Source organism: Schistocerca nitens, chromosome 4 (assembly GCF_023898315.1).
Source record: "Schistocerca nitens isolate TAMUIC-IGC-003100 chromosome 4, iqSchNite1.1, whole genome shotgun sequence".
In the NCBI taxonomy this organism is placed as follows: domain Eukaryota; kingdom Metazoa; phylum Arthropoda; class Insecta; order Orthoptera; family Acrididae; genus Schistocerca; species Schistocerca nitens.
Window position 1 is genome coordinate 763,382,196 of NC_064617.1, and position 20,707 is coordinate 763,402,902.

The 20,707-nt window shown below is 39.9% G+C and overlaps 1 protein-coding gene across 2 annotated transcripts in view; it reads right to left on the reverse strand.

Moving 5' to 3' along the window:
* The window catches only part of LOC126253076 (uncharacterized), a 30,896-nt gene extending 13,909 nt beyond the window's left edge, over nucleotides 1–16,987 (reverse strand). The window contains exons 1-4 of one of the 2 annotated variants that reach the window (XM_049954170.1): nucleotides 16,920–16,986; nucleotides 16,686–16,770; nucleotides 16,293–16,496; nucleotides 10,447–10,572 (exon numbers count right to left, since the gene is read on the reverse strand). In XM_049954170.1, the coding sequence (XP_049810127.1) occupies nucleotides 10,447–10,572; nucleotides 16,293–16,496; nucleotides 16,686–16,717 (362 nt within the window). In that variant the 5' untranslated portion in view covers nucleotides 16,718–16,770; nucleotides 16,920–16,986. Of the gene's footprint in view, nucleotides 1–10,446; nucleotides 10,573–16,292; nucleotides 16,497–16,685; nucleotides 16,771–16,919 lie in introns of both variants that reach the window. The other variant, XM_049954171.1, reaches the window with a different exon arrangement.
* Between the last annotated feature and the right edge of the window lie 3,720 nt (nucleotides 16,988–20,707).

Below are 20,707 nucleotides of genomic sequence, written 5' to 3' on the forward strand. Positions count from 1 at the left end.
CCTACCTAAAACCTCTTTCCTCATTACCTTAGCCAGCTTCATCCTGACCCACAACTTCTTCACTTTTGAAGACCAGACATACCAACAATTAAAGGGAACAGCCATGGGTACCAGGATGGCCCCTTCGTACGCCAACCTATTCATGGGTCGCTTAGAGGAAGCCTTCTTGGTTACCCAGGCCCGCCAACCCAAAGTTTGGTATAGATTTATTGATGACATCTTCATGATCTGGACTCACAGTGAAGAAGAACTCCAGAATTTCCTCTCCAACCTCAACTCCTTTGGTTCCATCAGATTCACCTGGTCCTACTCCAAATCCCATGCCACTTTCCTTGATGTTGACCTCCACCTGTCCAATGGCCAGCTTCACACGTCCGTCCACATCAAACCCACCAACAAGCAACAGTACCTCCATTAAGACAGCTGCCACCCATTCCACATCAAACGGTCCCTTCCCTACAGCCTAGGTCTTCGTGGCAAACGAATCTGCTCCAGTCCGGAATCCCTGAAGCATTACACCAACAACCTGACAACAGCTTTCGCATCCCGCAACTACCCTCCCGACCTGGTACAGAAGCAAATAACCAGAGCCACTTCCTCATCCTCTCAAACCCAGAACCTCCCACAGAAGAACCACAAAAGTGCCCCACTTGTGACAGGATACTTTCCGGGACTGGATCAGATTCTGAATGTGGCTCTCCAGCAGGGATACGACTTCCTCAAATCCTGCCCTGAAATGAGATCCATCCTTCATGAAATCCTCCCCACTCCACCAAGAGTGTCTTTCCGCCGTCCACCTAACCTTCATAACCTCTTAGTTCATCCCTCTGAAATCCCCAAACCACCTTCCCTACCCTCTGGCTCCTACCCTTGTAATGGCCCCCGGTGTAAAACTTGTCCCATGCACCCTCCCACCACCACCTACTCCAGTCCTGTAACCCGGAAGGTGTACACGATCAAAGGCAGAGCCACGTGTGAAAGCACCCACGTGATCTACCAACTGACCTGCCTACACTGTGATGCATTCTATGTGGGAATGACCAGCAACAAACTGTACATTCGCATGAACGGACACAGGCAGACAGTGTTTGTTGGTAATGAGGATCACCCTGTGGCTAAACATGCCTTGGTGCACGGCCAGCACATCTTGGTGCAGTGTTACACCGTCCGGGTTATCTGGATACTTCCCACTAACACCAACCTATCCGAGCTCCGGAGATGGGAACTTGCTCTACAATATATCCTCTCTTCTTGTTATCCACCAGGCCTCAATCTCCGCTAATTTGAAGTTGATGCCACTCATACCTCACCTGTCATTCAACAAAAGCTTTGCCTCTGCACTTCTGCCTCGACTGACATCTCTGCCCAAACTCTTTGTCTTTAAATATGCCTGCTTGTGAGATGCCTGCTTGTGAGATGCCTGCTTGTGAGATGCCTGCTTGTGAGATGCCTGCTTGTGAGATGCCTGCTTGTGAGATGCCTGCTTGTGAGATGCCTGCTTGTGAGATGCCTGCTTGTGTGGACGGATTTGTGTGGACGGATATGCGCGCACGAGCGAGTCTATACCCGTCCTTTTTTCCCCCGAAGGTAAGTCTTTCCGCTCCCGGGATTGTAATGACTCCTTACCCTCTCCCCTAAAACCCACATCCTTTCGTCTCTCCCTCTCCTTCCCTCTTTCTTGATGAGGCAACAGTTTGTTGCGAAAGCTTGAATTTTGTGTGCGTTTGTGTGTCTATCGACCTGTTTTTAGATTTAGTTCTACATTTTACAGCTTCAAATTTGTTTTTAACAATGCCAAAATGTAATGGTTTTCCTACTCAAGGTCTGTCACATTTCTTTTCTATCATATTTATCCTTAAAGTTTTAAGACTTTCCATGAATGTCATTGGTAACACCTTTAGTATCAGATTTCAATGATTTGATTACAATAATTTCTTTGCTAGTGGTCATAGTTTCCACATTATATTGCAGCTGATCAAACTCTGTACACAGTAAATGCAAAATATTGTCTTGTTTCATTGACTTAACAGTATACATAACTGCACTTATACAAACAATAAAATATGAGATAAGAAAACAGACTGCACATCTAACACTGGGCATGTCTGCCATCACAATCAGACACACAAACTATGCATAATAACACACAGTGATTTCCGTAACACTTGTCCCATCTGCTGCCCATGCACTTTGGTACAGCTGGTCAACCAAGTGAAAGAGAGGAATTCACCTCTTCCTTCCTATTACTGTCATGAAATAGGAATTGTCCAATGCTCTTGGTGTGCAAAATCTTTGTGCACTCGTCATTTCAACTTTAAAAATTCTGTGCTTCCTGATTCTTGAAAACAAGTACAACAAGATATTTTTATATTTAACAAAATTTAGAGTATAAAGTAAACAATTCTATATGTTTTGCTATTAGTGTGTTCTAGTAAGCACTTCATTTCCCTTGTGCATTGTTTTTGGATGACTCCTCCTGCTAGCACACACCAAGAGGGCAGACAAATTGGATTCTACACACCTAGTTCGCAAACTAAGTCCGAAGTTATTCAATACAGCAAATACAGGCCTGAGTACATTACTCAACAAACATGAAATTGTCGGTCATGTATGGGTCCTGGCACTGGTAGCCAGCTTAAGCTAGTGAGACACCACACACTGTACAGCATGTGGCAAGCAGACCTGTAGCTGTGATCGGGTTAAAGTACCCTTTGAACAGTATTAAGTAAATTTACTCCAAACCACATGCAATATGATTCAAGAAGATCACACCACACACAGCTCCCACTCTTCAGGTTTGCAAACCTGATGTAAAGCATTTAAATACTGCACCAATACCCTTGCAGGGTACTTCCAGGTTTCTCAACACAGAGGAACCTAAGGAGAGATTTATCTTCCATAAGCTTCCTTCCACCAACCAACTTCATACCACAGAACAGGAAAGAAATATATTAACAATAGCCTTAAGAACAGCAAGGCCTCTGACAAAGTTGTTATAGTAACAGATATAGAAACATGCAGATTAACAATTTATGGGGAGCATCCACCAGATGATACTGGCCACATGGGCAACAGAGATTTTACAAGAAGGATGGGTCCTCAGCTGAGATCTATTGTCTTCAAGGAAGGGTATGAAGATCAACCTCATGTGCTGCAGAGGCAAATCTCTGATGTCCAGTTTGTCACATATCTGCAAGGCAGTTGTGCGGGATGACACCAAAGCCATTGCAATGTGGACTGCAAGTGTTCAGCAATAGCCTATCCTTCAGTACAGATACCCTACTGAATGAGACTGTACAATTATGGATCTTTGGTGGCCCAGAAGACTACAGAGCTTGGCCCACACCAAGGTGCACACACGCCCAGGGAGGAGACTTAGCACTCCCAGCATACCTTCTTACTGTGTCTACTTACATAAGCTTTGGCGCAAAGTTGTTTGAAAGTGTCATCATTTGAAGAACTACTTAAAGTTTTAGGACTCTTCAGTTATCCTGAACAGGTACTGCAGTCTTTGGTATGCCAAGGCAGCAGCCATGGAGTGGGGGGGGGTCCATTTTTCTTTGCTGAGAACACTTTTACAGGATGCATATATCTCTATATGCTTCAGAACATTCTTTTCCCACAGCTGGAGACTGATTTGAATGACTTCATTTACCAACAGGATGGGGTTCCACCACAATAGCATCTGGAAATGCAGGAATTTTTAAATCAAAGGATTTCTGAACAACGGATGGGTCACACTGGATCAAATGGTTCAGCCTTACATTACTGTCCTTCAAGGTCACAGGACCCAACTGTATGTGATTATCTTGCGGGGATTTATGAAAGACTGTTTATCAGCCTCCATTACCAACAACATTGAATGAACTGAGATCACATAACAGCAACTGTGGAAGCTTCGAGTGAAGACATGCTCACTGTTGTGTGAGAACAATTTTAATAACAAACTGACATCTGCCATGCATCTCAAGGGGCATATTAAACATCTATGGAAAGGTATGAAAAAGTTTCCCATTCATCAAGAAACAAAATTGTGTATGTTTACTAGTTTGAGAAATATAGACAAGCCAAATCAGATGATTCTTTTGACACACCCTATATTATGGAACTTTTATAACATTTTGCAGCAGTATGGAACAGTGCACCCACTTTCCATCACACTCACATTCCCTACAAAAAGGGATTTCTGTATCTGAATTTACCTTTGAGTGTTTATGAGTCGCTGATGACTGCTGTATTTAGCTAGTGTGGTGATATTTTGACTGCTTGAGCAAAATCTTTTTTCGATGTATTACTGCTTGCAGCTACACCTAACACTACTACTTTAACACCCTCCCTACATTGGTGTAGACATTCAGCCTTGCAAACTATTGACCTCAGGGTTCAGCTATGCCGTGCCCTATTCTTCCTCTGCATAGATCTACTTCCTTCCATGTAGATTTCTGTAAATGAAGTGATTGTAAAACGAAATACTGCTTCTCTACTAAAGTGTAGATTGGTTCCAATACATTATATTATTACGAGGTACGGACATAGTGAAATTTGTTAAATTACAGCAAATACAATGGCTACAACACATGCAGAGAATGGCAGAGGATATAAGTCCAAAGAAAATAATGAAGGGTGTAATGCACTCAAGTCGGAAAGGAGACCTAGAAGATGGATTGAGACAGGACCTCACCAGTATCGGAGTCCAGGGGTGGAAAAGAGTGGCAAACAACCGAGAAATATCGAGGTAAATCATTGAAAAAGACAAGGCTCACCAAGGTCTGAAGCCCAACAGAAGAAGAAGAAAACCGGTTCCCATTAACTCTGCATATTGTCACAACCCCTGACAGAAGGCTATATATTATATGGGAACCAACTAATATCACTGTCTCAACAACCTCTCATTAGCTTTCTGTGAGTAGTATATAACAATGGCTTATATACGTCATATTCGTCTTCCTCAGTGCTGGAAATCTTCCACGGTATCCGAGGTCCTTCATTCCTCTTGGCTCCACAGAGATTACAAATCCTCTCCAGCAGGTATATTTTGCAACTGTTTGGTAATATTTTCCCACATTATGTGGCCCAATGTTTACAAACTAATTGCAATCACGCACATCTTTACTCTGAGCTCTATTTAAAATCTTTCTGCCTGAGGGGCATTTTCAGAACAGAGCAGTGTCACTCAAGATACTGACAATGCTCTGCATACATTACATGAAATAGATGAAGGATGGAACTTCCTTGCACATTAAAAATGTGCCAGACAACACTACCTCAGGATGTTTGTCTTTTGCAATAGCAAATGAGAAACTAGCAGCAGTAAAGCTGTGAGGATAGGACATGAGTTGTGTTTGGGTAGCTCAGCCTATAAAGCACTTGCCCACAAAAGGTAAAGTTAGAGTGTCAGTCTGGCACACAGTTTTAATCTACCAGGAAGTTTCGTACCAGTGCACTCCAATGCAGGGTCAAAATTTTATTTTAGGTAAAGGTTGTCTTGTGAATATTTAATAAGAGATCAAGATTGTTAACCATTTTAATGAACACAAAGAAGAGATTTCAAATGAACAGAAGTGGAAAATTTGATTTTAAGACAATGTACATACAACTTGTAAACATTTTTAATTTAATGCGTTTTCCCATGTGCTTGGAACGTATCTTTCTACTTAAATGTATGATATAACTTTTCATATTGGACATTCTGCCACAAATGGTACACAATTCCCAGATGTTTGAATTTTATACTGCTTTCATATCTGTATCCAGGATTTAGTATTTTGCTTGTTACCTGTACTACTGTTTTAAGCTATCCCATTTTACAAGCTAACATATAGCAGTTGGATGAAATGGTCTCACTGGCTGAGTATTACGTTCAATCACTCATCAAGCAGACAGAAGACTGATGATTTCTCACTCAATACACACCTTAGTAGTTTTGTGACTGAGCAGTGTTTTTGTCGATTTGGCTGGCTCATTGCTGCCTCGTGCACTCCCCGGCTTCTCTGAACATGTATTTTCAATGTAATGTTTCACATATTTTCAATATAAGGTTATTAAAATTTTGAGAGTCCCTGTGTAACTTAGTCCTGATATATGAAGTAACTGCTTTGAGCAAATGGTTATTTCTTTAGTTTAAGCTATGTGTTTTTATACCTCTTATCATACAATAGCACAATTAAATTTGTTAATATGTATGCCATTTGATTTTTAGACACTGACCATGTCATGTGAAGTTTTATTTGAAATATTAACTACAATGTTTCAACATATTCGTGTCAGCATGTACCACGGGTGGCGCACACTATATCCTCCCAGTGAGTAGAGTGTACCACTGCGGCTCATGCTGAATTGATGAACCACCAATTGTGGTCACAGCAATACACTAATGTATGTGGGTCGCCCAGAAAGTAAAAGCACCATATTTTTCTTCAACAATTCTTTATTGAACATAATGAAAATTATACACAAAATGGTGTTTTTATCTTTACACCCTATTTTCCACATAATCTCCATACTGTTCTATGGCCTTCCTGCAGCACGAAAGAAGGGTGCATACAGCGTGTCAGTACCAATCCTTGTCCTGGTCGCGGAGTCAGGGCTTCCTTGCGAGTCACCACCTCATCGTCCTCAATACATTTTTCCCTGAATGGCATCCTTTAATGGCCCAAACAAGTGAAAGCCCAGGAGGTTTAGGTCAGGTGTAACAGCCATGGATGGTCTCACCAATCGCTGAAAATCGCGGAGCTCCGCCAAATCACCTTCTGATGACCTCACCCTCTGTTCCCAGCGACCAATTGTACTTCTGTCAAAAGCAGATGCTCCATAGCCTTTGCATAAGTGTGTGTGAACATTCCCCAGTTCCTTTCTCTGCAGTGAAATTCAATGACAGCACATTGCTTTTTAACGTACATCACATTACAGATGCCATTTTGAATCTGTCCTGCAGCTACACTATGTGTCTGAAGTGACAATCTTGGTGCTAACTCAGGAGACTTCAAATGATACATATGAAACATTTCACATTCATTCAGAGCATTGTTTTTAGATGAGAAAAAAGAGGTGCACATTACTTTCCAGGCAGCCCTCATACAATGTATTACCTATCAGGCATACACGACAAATATGTCAATACAACTGTGTGTAATCTTCAATGATGTACCACCTAGTTTGTAATTTAGAGTAGAATTATTTTACATGATATCTAATTTTAAAAGAATGGACTTATACCACTTAAAAAGGTCTGGTGTCTTTGAATATGACCACTCCACACATCAAGTAACACAAAAAGCATAGCTGCCCAATTAGGGAAGAATGAATGCACATATCACCCCACAGTGAGAAAATTCTCAGTGTGTGAACGTATTACTGTTGTTTACTGACAAAGCGACAAATGCCCGCATATGAGTTGTATTTTACAATTTTACATATGGAATTCACATCTGCGCAAGTTGAAATCATTTAACATTATCACACCCAACTCATATTTTTTCATATTTTATGTGAACTGTACTCAGTGATGTATACGCAGGTTGTATTCATCAGCAATACATTCACAAGCAACCTTTATTTGTTACACTATGAGGTGGTCCTTCCCCACATAAATGTGTGTAAGATAAGATGGGATTACAGTCTTTCTGTGTCACAGATGTAGGAAGTTTTCATGTGTATTTCTGACTTTTTGGTTCTTTAAGCTGCTACAACTTCTGCCATTTGTTTCACCACCAAGTAGCTTGAAAATGCCCTAACGGCAAAATTAGCTAATAGTGAGAAATTAGCTAATAGTGAGAAATTAGCTAATAGTGAGAAATTGTGTATTCCAAAAAATTAAAACAACCTACACAGGATACTGACTTCCCTAAAAAACTTCCAGGTTTGTAATTAACTAATCCGATATGCTTAACCCAAAATTCTAAATATATCTAGTATCTTTGACACCGTTTAACATGAATGACAATTTCAATCATCAATTTCAAAAAGTAATTGAGGCTCAAATTGTCTCCTGAATTTTATCTGTCTTCATCTCATAATGTAAGCATGCCATTTTGTTGCTCGTTTTAAATTTGCAATTATAGTAATAATGAGATGTTACAGGCTTTATTGCTCAATGACAACAATAAGGACTTTATATACATTTTATTGCTGAAATGATACCACTATACAATACTATACTATACTAACGTTGCACTTCATTTTGTGTAGATTTGCACCCTAAAAATCAGACCTTGCAGTTTAAATTTCTTATCAAACTCCGATCAAAGTTTCTAGTATAATGCAAATTATTCTGTTTCATTATGCTTCATATTATAACAGTCTGCCATCACCAAATTACGTACACCCAACGATGACTTAACCTGACCACTACGAAATCTAGTAATGGAAGAGTTTCACATCATCAGCTGTAGGGAGATTCACTTTTTAATTAATGTATTATAGGGCATCTCTTGTTCTACTGTGGACAATATAATATATATCACACTTCAGAACAATTAGCTTTTGCAAGAATGTAACTTTAGTATTTCAGGTCAATTAGCTTTTTCTCTTTTTGGGATGGGATATTGCAGTAAAAGTATCCCTGTTAGTTCAAGTACTTACGAAGTACTGGATAAATTGTTTCACTCCCAGATGTCTGCCTTCTCCCTCTTCCTGTGGGTAGCCGGCGTAGGGAATGCAGCAGGAGTTTAAATTACCACATAAATGTCTAATACTGGTTGGTGAGGCAGCCCCTGTTTTGGTGTAATCTGATATGCTTGATTTCGATCTGCCCTGGTGGCACCTGCTCCAACAGCTCTCCAAAGGCACCATCCACCCACACCCATGACCATATGGCACAACTGCCATTGCCAGAGTTGGATGCTGGCAGCTCAGATATGTGCTAGCAGAATAGGTATCATCAGTTTGATAAGTTCTCAGGGCCTCAAGCGAAAGGGGTACATAAGCCCACCATGTCAGAGGCTACTGTTGTTTTTACAGCACACTGAGTCTATGCCAGTATTCTGCACTTATCTTTAACACTGCTTACATGCGTTATTTAAGGTTCTTCCAGTCAGCCCACACCGTAGGAAAAATTTTGAAAATGAAAAACTCAGAAGGGAACAAAAAATTACTTCAGTCAAGGGTGATTTAAATAAATGTATAGTCTGATAAATGAAAACAAAACCCAGGGAACAGCTGGGGCAACTTTAAAGGCTACCACCATGTGAGTGAGAGGACAGATAGCAGTGGATTGCAGCACAGGAAGAAAGTGCTGGATCCTCATGCTCACCATACATGTACTCACAAAAGTCGAGTCCCCAGAGGGGGAACTCCCAAACTGTTCAAAGCACTTGACCCGGTGAAAAAAAAATTAGACATTAAAGGTGCCTCAATCCACAAGTATGTCTATATGCAGAACTAAGACCAACGGAAGTTTAAAATTTGAGAGACTGCTTTGCAGACCATTTCTGTTTTAGTCATTGGTCAGTCACCTGTCCCAAGGTCTAAGGGGTTGTCCTAGCTAAACACCAGTTTCCCTACAAATGTGAAGCAAAAAATAGAACTTTTTATAATTTCTGTATCAAACTTTTCCTTCATCCATTTAAATTCTCTCTGTCTCCCCACTGTTACGGTGAGTGCAACCACAACTCTATCTTTACACTCCTGTTTTATAGTCAAGGCACCTTTTATCATCAATACACTTTACCTCCAGAACGAAGTGATCACTGTTCACATAATCTATGTTGCACATCAACAGTGATATGTTCTCATCTGATGAGTGCAAATGACGAAACACTGATTGAAAAATGGCTTGTGCAATTGCTCAGACAGCTGGAATTCCTGCCAAAAAGTATGCCAGCACACATTTTCTAGTCTGCAGCCTGTAATGCATATCCCACCCCCACAGTAGCTGTGGGAAATCTAACAATGTGTGGCCACCCTCACTCCACTTAGATGCTGCACTTTTATTTTACAGAGTTTTTTTTTCCAATTTGAATCCTGCTGGGAAGATCCATAGGCCTTAATCTAAAGGATCCCTATAACTGGGTCGTTAGCCAGTTACATTGCATGTAAGTGAGCACTGCTGTCAGTAATATAATGCCAAAGAAAACACCACAGAAAGCTTTAAATTCTTCATACTGACCAAGCTTATGTCAAATCTTTTACAAGGTCACTGTCTTACCTAATCCTCATCTTCAGACTGTTTCTAATAATCTTATCACCTCTAGTATCAATTCTTTAACTCTATGAATACAGAGTTCAATATTCCAGGGCTTCACTTTGAGTGGAGGTAATTTGTACACAGTTGCTATTCTTTGTTAGTGCCCATAGGTTAATTACTTTTCTGAACAGTGCACACACACACACACACACACACACACACACACACACACACACACACATGCTGGATTGTTCCAAACCATGATGCACTAATTTCTTACAGTTACAATCAACATTGTGTGTTAATGTTCTTGACATACTTACATTATTTCTTGCATTATATATTCAGGAAAATTTCCTTCTTCAAAAAACTGACTTGGGTGAGGAACATTATTTCCTTTTACAGTAATTGCATGGTTACTTCGATATTTGTTTACTTCCTCCACCGTCCTGCAAACAAATCAACAATTTCAATTCAATCTAGGGCACAGTAACATCTCCATGCGGCAATTGTTTAATTTTCTTAAGTACTAAATGTCCATTTACACCAATGAGCCAATTTGATACTCCTGAAAATAAACTACCAGGATTTAAAGTATTTAATCAGGTGATGCTGTTTCGATGTGGACTTCAATCATAAAAATTTCTCAATCAAAAAAGCAAATGCTAACACTGCAAATAATTTCCTACAATTACAGATATGAGGAAGAACAATAGTAAGCAGCAGTGCATCATGCCATCTAACTGTAGACTTGTCTATACCTAAGGCAAAAGACTGATTGCACTATGAAAAAAGCCTAAAATTGGAGAACTGAACAAGTCTTAAATGTACATTAGTATCAAAGTTAAATTATATTTATCATAGAATAATATTCTACAATATACTGTCAATGCAGTCTAAGAAACCAAGATCTGACAAGGTAAATATGTGAAAAGGAACTGCATCCTTTTTCAAGCGAGGTAAGAGGTGCTACTCTGAAGTTTTCAGAATACAGCATATAAAATTACACTAAGTGGATCTTATTCATGAAGATCACCCTTAAAGTAGTCCCTTGGGGGTTTATATACCACTCCAATTTTTCCATAAACTCAAACCTCCTTGGAATGCATTTTTCATAAGCCCTTTTACTGTAACTTCTGAGTCTTAATATCAAATGAGTGAAATTTTGTTTTTTTTTTTTACTTTAGTTTCATTCTGGGGAATAAACAATCAGTTCCAGGATGGGTGAATATTACAGATGGAAACAACTATTTTGTTTATCACCAGAAACTGCACGGTAATCAACAAAGTGTGACCTCACAGTGTCATGGAGGAAACAATAGTGCATGTGTCACTTTTGACGGAGAAAATCGTCCGATATATTCCATAAGACAGCCCCGTAACACTGCATACGTCCTGGTTGACCTTCCTATGGTCTTCCAGCACCGTATTTCCAACAGCTGCGACATTTCCACCAGTAATGCCGGTTACAGCCATCCTGAATGGAGACCGTCAAATGTTTTGCCATCTTGGAAACAATTATAGCAGTTATGACTGACCTAAGCCACCTTCTCAACTGCTTCAAAGTATTTGTTTATATAGCAGTTTTCAGAGTCAGAAACAATGATTTATGCCCACATATCATTCGTAGACACACACCACCATCAATTTCACAAGCCACACAACATATGAGAATGGGAAATAGTGCACAGAAACTAGTCGAGATGGTGGAAGTATATCCTGACACATCACAGTGCTGTTGCCAAGTTTCAACTCCACAGTGCTAATGGCTGCATGTGAAAACAATAGCCGTCTACAGAGGCTATAACAACACTGAGGCATTGCCAAAGAGCCTTTTATAAAATCTTATTACTTTATTAGGTGAGTCAGCCCAAAGATGATGCTGCACCCAGCCCTCTGCAACTGTTAGGGTTCAACTTACGCTGACAACTACAAACATGACCACCTAGTAAGCCAACTGAGCCATTAATTGTTAAAATATGATGTAGCCCTTGGCAGAATTTTGCCATACTAGTTTGAATTCATCAGCTATACACTTATTCTGGAATCTTTTGGGTATCACATCACATTTGCTTTAATTTTTTAAAGAAAAAGGAAATCAAAATCCAGACAGAGGGAGGTGAAAACACTTTCTCACTGTTGACCAAGAGACAATACAAATGGTAGGCCTAATTATGAAGTATTTTGGTGTGACAATACCATGTTGAGGTCGGCTATCTCTAGTGATAGCCACATCAAAGCAAGGAAAGTATTTCAGTAAATAATCCAAATAATTTGGGAACATCTCATACTGATTCATTTGATACGCTGCAGCTGTCTCCAACTACCTACACGGACACCACAAGTGCATTCAACCATTAATAACATTTATAGTCAATAATTAAGGCTCTAACAGTCCCATAATCCTGAATGATTTCCAAATAATGAATTTACATTGAAAAATGTTAAGGGAAAGTGTTTTCAGTATTTGTTCTGTGCTTTTTTTTCCAGGTCAGTTTTCTGCATTCAACTTCCCTTAATCTTAAAACTATCACTTGCTAAAAGCTGCACACAGCTACACTATGTGATCAGAAGTATCCAGACACCTCCAGAAAATTACATTTTTCATATTAGGTGCATCGTGCTGCCACCTACTGCCAGGTACTCTATCAGCAACTTCAGTAGTCATTAGACATCATGAGAGAGCAGAATAGGGTGCTCCATGGAACTCACGGACTTCAAACGTTGTCACTTGTGTCACACGTCTGTGCACGAGATTTCCACAGTCCTAAACATCCGTAAGTCCACTGTTTCCTATCCGATAGTGCAGTGGAAACTTTAAGGGACATACAGCACAAACGCTTACATGCCAACCTCATCTGCTGACAGACTGACAGTTTAAGAGGACCGTAATGTGTAATAGGCAGACATATATCCAGACCATCACACAGGAATTCCAAACCGCACAAGGATCCCCTGCAATTACTACAACAGTTCGGCAGGTGGTGAGAAAACATATTTCATGGTCGAGCGGCTGCTCATAAGCCACATATCACTCTAGTAAATGACAAACGACGCCTCACTTGGTGTGAAGAGCGTGAACATTGGAAACTCCTGTGTGGAGTTGCCCGGTGATCATCTGCCAGCGTGTTTAGTGGCAACAGTAAAACAGTGTTTTACAGAGGGGGCTTGCACCCCTTGTTTTGTGTGGCACTATCATAGCAGAGGCCTACATTGATGTTTTAAGCACCTTCTTGCTTCCCATTGTTGAAGAGCAATTCTGGGATGGCAATTGCATCTTTCAACATGATCGAGCACCTGTTCATAATGCACGGCCTGTGGGGGAGTGGTTACACGAGAATAACATCCCTGTAATGGCCTGGCCTACAGAGTCCTGACCTGAATCCTATGGAACACCTTTGGGATGTTTTAGAACACCGACTTCGTACCAGGGCTCACCAACCGACATCGATACCTCTCCTCAGTACCGCACTCCATGAAGAATTTGCTGCCATTCCCCAAGAAACCTTCCAGCACCTGATTGAATGTATGCATGCGGAGTGGAAGCTGTCATCAAGGTGGGCCAATTGAATTCCAGCATTACTGATGGAGGGCACCACGAACTAGTCATTTTCAGCCAGGTGTCTGGCTACTTTTGATCACACAGTATTTGTTTCTGTAGGGTACAATTAAGGTATCATGGGTGTTCCTGAGCTCTTCAGACAGAGTGGGGGGGGGGGGGGGGCAGCATACACAACACTTAACTCCATGCCTCTACTTTGAGTTGTTAATATTTTTCCAGAATTATGTAATTACAGTATTTCATAGAAATATTATGCTTACACTAGATGGCAAAGTAAAAAAAAAGTTTAATACCACCTATACAAATATAAGTTGTTCACTGAGTGGGTGGGAAACTGCATATAATTTAACAGGTATTATTCCCTTGTCAATCTACTGAGTCACATTTTTAATGTTAAATACAATAATAAAACTGCAGTATTATTTAAAGCACCATCAACACAATGTGTTTAAATTCAGCATTTTATCCTACCTAAAATCAGCAGCCAACAAGAATGCAAGATGTCAGGAAGCAACCACTGATGTCACTACTGGAGTTCAAGCTTTTGATTTGCTGTTTGAAATATTTAGGGGACAGTTAAAGTCATTTTGGGTAGATAAACCTAGGGTTCCCTAGTGGAAGCAACAGTCTTCAAAAGCCACCACCAATTCCACCAACCTTACTACTACTCTAGTCTACATACAGTAACTAACCAAAAAGATCTCAGCATCAAAAGAGCTTACAACAGTGAACAATCTTAAATAGGAGAATGAAAACAATTCGTGAAAAGGAAATTTGCTGCATCATTTTCAAACTATCCCAGCATTTGCCTGAATACGAATTAGTGAAGCCAAGTCAACTGTAACTAGGGTCAGACAGATTTGAACTATAATGTGATACTGGACCAGCCCCCCCCCCCTCTCTGAATCTTGGCTGTGATGACAGACTGGTCTGTAGTATACACCAATGTTCACATACATGCCATATTTAATGTTATTTCTGTCACAGAAGCTAAAACTGCAAGGTACACTCAGAAAATGTATATCAGATAATGGACAAGACTCCAGCAAGTTCTTTGCTGCATATTATGTACATATATTACTATGATAAATATCAGGGACACTTACTGTGAATCATTAAAATCTAAGGAATAACGGTTCCATCAGTTTTGTCAAAAATGAGGGCAAAATTAATAAAATAAAAAATACAAGTCCACATCTAGCAACAGACCCCCACTCCCTGAAGTAAACATCGAAAACCCATACAAGAGTTCAACAAAAACCCAGGCTGCAGTTCAGCAAATTTTAACTGGACACTTCAATTCTATGTTGTCAGTTCAGTTGTAGCATGTTTTAGGAGGGCTTCTTGCAGATCTTTACTCCTGATCTATTTGAAACAAAATTATCAAGCTCTAGACTAAAGCCACAGTAGGCAAAAATTCAAGAAATGCAATTCTAAACAACCAACAGTAACACCAATACCTTTTGCAGAGGAATCTATGCAACTGAACCACGACCGCCAAATTATAAAATCATGACACTAGTGACTACATACTGACAAGATATATGCAATTAAAATCTCTATTTACTACAGAAGCGATTGATCTGGGGCGCAAGTATTTTGATTTTGTCTCCCTCCCTCCTCCTCTCCCCCCCCCCCCAAATTCCTGTACACTTGTGGGACAGAGCAACTTTCACACCTACTCGACCTAAGAAAGAAGGGGAACAGTGCAGTGATACTTCTTTTGTCACAGTGGTGGATTAGCTTTAGGAATATGCAACAATCAGCACACAGTGCAAGTATATATGTCAGTAAGCTCAAAAGCAGTTTAACAAATGTTAAAGATTAACAGTAGCCCATGTCATCTGAAACCTCACTTACAGCAGATTGACCCATATGGTATTCTGAAGCTTAGCTTGGATTAGAAGCTAATTGTTTAAAAATAAGCAAAGCCAATGAACATGCATACCAATGGTTGTCTGCAGCATGACCCTACATCTAGGTTCAGCAATTGTCCTGTACTCTCATACAAGAAAATCCTTTGTAACTAAATATATGAAAAATACCACAGTGCAGGCGCTATCTTTAGCCCTTCCCTGAAATCTTCACATTCTAATAAAGTAGCCAAAATTGTTTGTCTGCGAGAAGTTAACACAAAAAATATAAATATGGGACTCTGAAGAAGACAAAGATCCCAAGAGGCAAAACCGCAATGAATATGGCCACTACCAGAAATCCAAAGATAGTGCCCTTCATACAAATATACTTAGAAAACATTCTAATGTTACCACGCCGCTTCAAAGTTTACATTATGGAGAACATTTTTGCGACCTAGTTTCGCAGATTTACTCTAAATCTGATTTTTCATTAAGTTTCATTCCGGAGTTCCTAAACCGAATACTACATAAATAATCCGCATTCACAAGCAGCAAAGTTTACCACACTGAATATGTATTTTGACAGATACCATTCAGAAGTTATTGCTGCTGGAAGAAAAAAAAATCCAAAAGTCAAACACAAAGTGTCTTATCTTTGTCAGCTGTCAAGTGTCGATAAACATCTGCACGTTGTAACTAAGTGCTTTGACAGCCCCACAACCATCCCTCCGAAAAAGGGGCAAAAACTTACCTATTAAGTACATTCGCGTGGGGGACGTAGAAGTTCTTCAAAAAGGGCTGAAGCGCGGTTGTATCCCACTGCGGTTTCTTTAGGTTTTCTCCGGGCTGTTTTTTCTTTCCATTTTTTGCAGCAGTTCCTTCTGTCTTACTGGCGAAGTTCTGATTGCTCCAAAACCGATTTTTATTCACGAACTGATCTCTCTCCCCGCGAAACCTACAATAAAAGTAATACTCAAACACTTCAAAGCTATTCAACTTAATTCTGTTACTATCCTCGCAAAATTTGACGTATTACTGGAACATCCGAGAAAAATGGCGGCATAAGCCACTAAGAACTAGCACGCAACAAACTACCTCAATGCTAAAACAATTTTAAAAACTGCAAATTTTAAGAAATACGTACATAGTTTGGTTGGAATAGCCGTTGCTGCACATTTTACAGCAACGTTGCAGACTGGTTTCCAAGTGTCACTTGCCACCAACCAACTCTGTAACAAAAAAAAAAAAAAATCATTGTATGAATAATCTTTGCTACCCCTTTTCTCACTGCAGTTATAAAATGCAAAAACGTTGACAATTAAGCCCTCTAGACACAATAGACTAATATCACTCCCTTGACTTCTACACCTCCACTCACCTGACCGGCGAACAAAACGATAATGGCTGACTCTCTCAGCGCAGTACTAACCTTCGTTATACACTTCAGCCTGCCACTTTTCGACCAATCACACCAGAGCTCGCACAACCTCATTGCAACCGGCAGAGGTCTCATTTTTCGGTACAAGCGGGTCGTTTGAGACCTCGTTGGATTGTCAACGTTATCATTTCGTCTGAAAATTGCATATTGAATCAGAGATATTTATTCAAAATCAGATTTACTGACAATTAATGAGGAATTAAGTGATGCAGGCTTTGAAAACATCAAAGGAAGCTACACTTTTCTTTTGCGGAATGTTTGAGTAAACGTTATTGCTTTACGTAGTTCATTCAGTGCAACGAAGCGCATACGATATTCGCAAATCAAGATTACCAGAAGCGTTAGACTGCCAAAACAAACCTTTTCGGCACGACAAGCCCTTATTGAGCATTGGATCTTTGCAGAAGAACTGGAATATATTTTTATTTTTCCAAGGCACCACAATTTCTCCTCGTTAGAAAATATTTTTCATACCAGCTCGTCATTCTGTGACATAGAAAAGTAGTTAACGCATTAGCAGCCTAGAATTTTCAACCAATAATAACCTCTCAGTATCTGAATGTAAAAAGAAATAACAAATGTAAGATGTGCAGGTACTGCATGAAAAGAAAAAATATGCCAAATACTGATCAGTAGAACAATATGCATGCTTAGTTGCCCCCAACCAACATTCAGAAACATATTTCATAGTACACCTAATAGTAAACTGTTAATAGTTCTTGAATTAAAAAAGAATTCTGCACTTTTAATAAATCACAGAGAGCAAAGGAAAAGAAAGGTAAATGAGTTTGAAAAGATAAGAATGGTGGGTTACTGGGACAGCAGATTACAAATGGTGGGTTACAGGGATAGTAAGAGTAAATGATGACAGTGAAAATAAAATATCTAAACGAGGAGCAAATACAAATGATGTGAGACAAAAAAGAACATATATGAAGAACGTAAATAGGAAACTGGATAAGAGAAGTTGTAGAAGTGAACAGAGAAACTTAGTGTTGAGTAATGTCAAATTACGTATTGAAGAACCAGGTTCCCAATTTAGAAACATTGGAGTTGAGAAACATGATTCATATTACACAGGTAATGAAACATGTATGCAGACCCCTGCGTTTGTTCCATAACGCATTTCAGTAACAGAGTGTTGGTTGTTTATGATGCAGACAGTTTACTTTTGCCCATTCATTCTATTAGGATGTTTGGTACCTACTTAATAATATAAAATGCTGAAAAAAAAATCCAGGCAACTGATAGACTGTACATTGCTCTCACATCCCAACATACAATATAATATGTCAGTATTACCAGAGATATTGCTGAGTATGTGATACTGGCAGTGTGTATGTGTGAAGCTTAGCAAAGAGTGTATGGGTGAACGAATATTTCGTTAGGGTTTGCGAAATTGACACTTTTTTATGCACATTTTCATATTTAGGACTTAATTCATTAAAAAGCACCCCCTGCGTGACACAGAGAGACCCCTGCACCAAATTTCATTGCTAGCGCTTATCTCTTGTTTTCTGCTTGAGCACCGCGGAATCAATATTGTCTGACTCTCCATTCTTGGTGCCTGATGGTCTGGCAGTTGCTCTCTCATAAATAAAAAAATAAATCATTAATTGTACACTTGGAAAGAGAGCCCATCTTTAATCCTTAAGAGTTTTGCTCACATAAAGTACATCTTTCAAATTTACTTTTATAGGTTGCAGAGTTACCTCATCACACCTGCCTTATGAATTTTGCTTAGTATAAATTACATTACTTCCATATAATTAGGCCCTGTAATAGCCGTATTCTCAAATGGCTTTACAGCTATTGGCCCTTAACAGTATATTCAGAGGTTAAATGCAGGACACAAAGTTATTATGGTACAAATGGTTAATATTTTTATTAATGGTGATATATTGTCATTGTGGCGCATAAAATAGGCAAATAATACACTTCATGTAACAGTTGGTTAACCAATTAAGTCCATCACTTTGCCCTATGTATGCCCAAGATGCCTCTGTTATTAGGCAGCTGTTACACACAAGAAATGTGCACAACAAAGTTAAACATAACGCATTGAGGAAGGATAAGCAACAAAGATTTGTTTGAAAAGACCTGCTACATATTTCACTGCACAGTTAAATTGTATATATGCAAAATGTCCAAATGGAGAAGAGTAAATATAATAAAAATTATAACTGTGTACTGAGGTACAGGTAGCAGAGATGTGCCAGAGTTCGTTTCAGTTCTAAAAGGCTACTGGTAATACTTGTAGCATATTGTACCTGTAAATGAAGAGAGAATCAGTAAGCTTCGTTTGAAGTTATTAGTTTGTTGTTCCTTAAATATTGTGCTAAGCATAATGCAGGGCCACTGTGCATGCTGTTCTTGGGCATGGGATGATTACTCACTGTTCACAAGCATCTGAAAATCACCCTTACTGCTGCCAAGCAAGCAATTGGGAGCTGCTATGAATGGGTGTGTTTTTGAGGGCTACTGAGAGTCATGTACCAGAGATACCAAGAGTACTCAATTATTATCCTTTCCTGTTGATACTGTCTCTTCTACAGGAAATAAGAGTCTATCATTACTTGTCCACTTGGTTATGATGACATGTCAGTGGCAGGTCTGCACAGCAGAGAAAGGGTCCAGGAAGAACTCAGGATGTTACTCCCATCACCATAACCAACAAGCTTGAGATGTGGTCTTCCACTGAAATTGAGCGAGTGAGACAAACTTTACCAATTGGAAAATATACTGTGTTCCATGTCAAGGGGGAGAGGGCGGGGAGTGGGAGACACAAAATGGCAGGGGTCTGTTGATCATTGGCAGTCCAAACATATGACGAATAATGGCATCCTTTAGGAAAATGACAGCAAGGGATGAGAACAAACACTACATGCACTCAGTGTGTCTGCTTAGAGACCTCATTCAACGTGTTGTCGAGCCTATTCTGTCAGTCAGCGAGGGCACAGGGGCATTGGGACAAATGATGCCTGTTGTCTGGCCTCCGAGGTCATACTTGTTTCATTCCAGTGAGTGGCAGAGAAAGTTGAGAATACCAGTCTTTTTCGCAGAGTTTCAACGAAGTCCACAGTCTGCAGCATTGCCTGCAGAATGAATTGTTGCCTCCTGGTTCTGAGTCGAGAGGAAGGCTTGAACCAGAGACTTCCAAGATTCTGAAACTAGCTAAACTTTGACTTCCTACACTTGTGCCACAGGGTTGAAAACTGCCCGGTCCCCCTAAGTGGATCAGGTGTGCATGCGAGGCTGCTATCCAGGTAGCTGACTATATGTGGGGTGACACAAGGGTATTTTAGATTAGGTGACTATCCATCCACTCCAGATAACAATATCCTTAGGAGACCTGGAAGTATCCTGGTACTGCTGATCCCTCCAAAAAATAACTCAGGAGTGCACCTCTTGTCACTCATTATTATCCTGGTCTTGAAAGTATTAATCAACTACTTCAACAAGTTTATGACTACTTAACATCATGCCCTGAAATGAGGTCCACTCTGTCTGACATTTGCCCACCACATCTGTAATAGCTTTTCGTCGGCCTTTCAATCTCCACAATATCCTGCCAGATCCTATACTTCTTCTCCACCTATTTCCCTACCCTGTGGCTCCTACCCCTGTGAGCTTACCTTCCATAAGATGTCCCCATGCACTCTTCTACCACCACCTACACCAGCCTTGTAACTGACAAAACATATACTATTAAATAGAGAGACACCTAT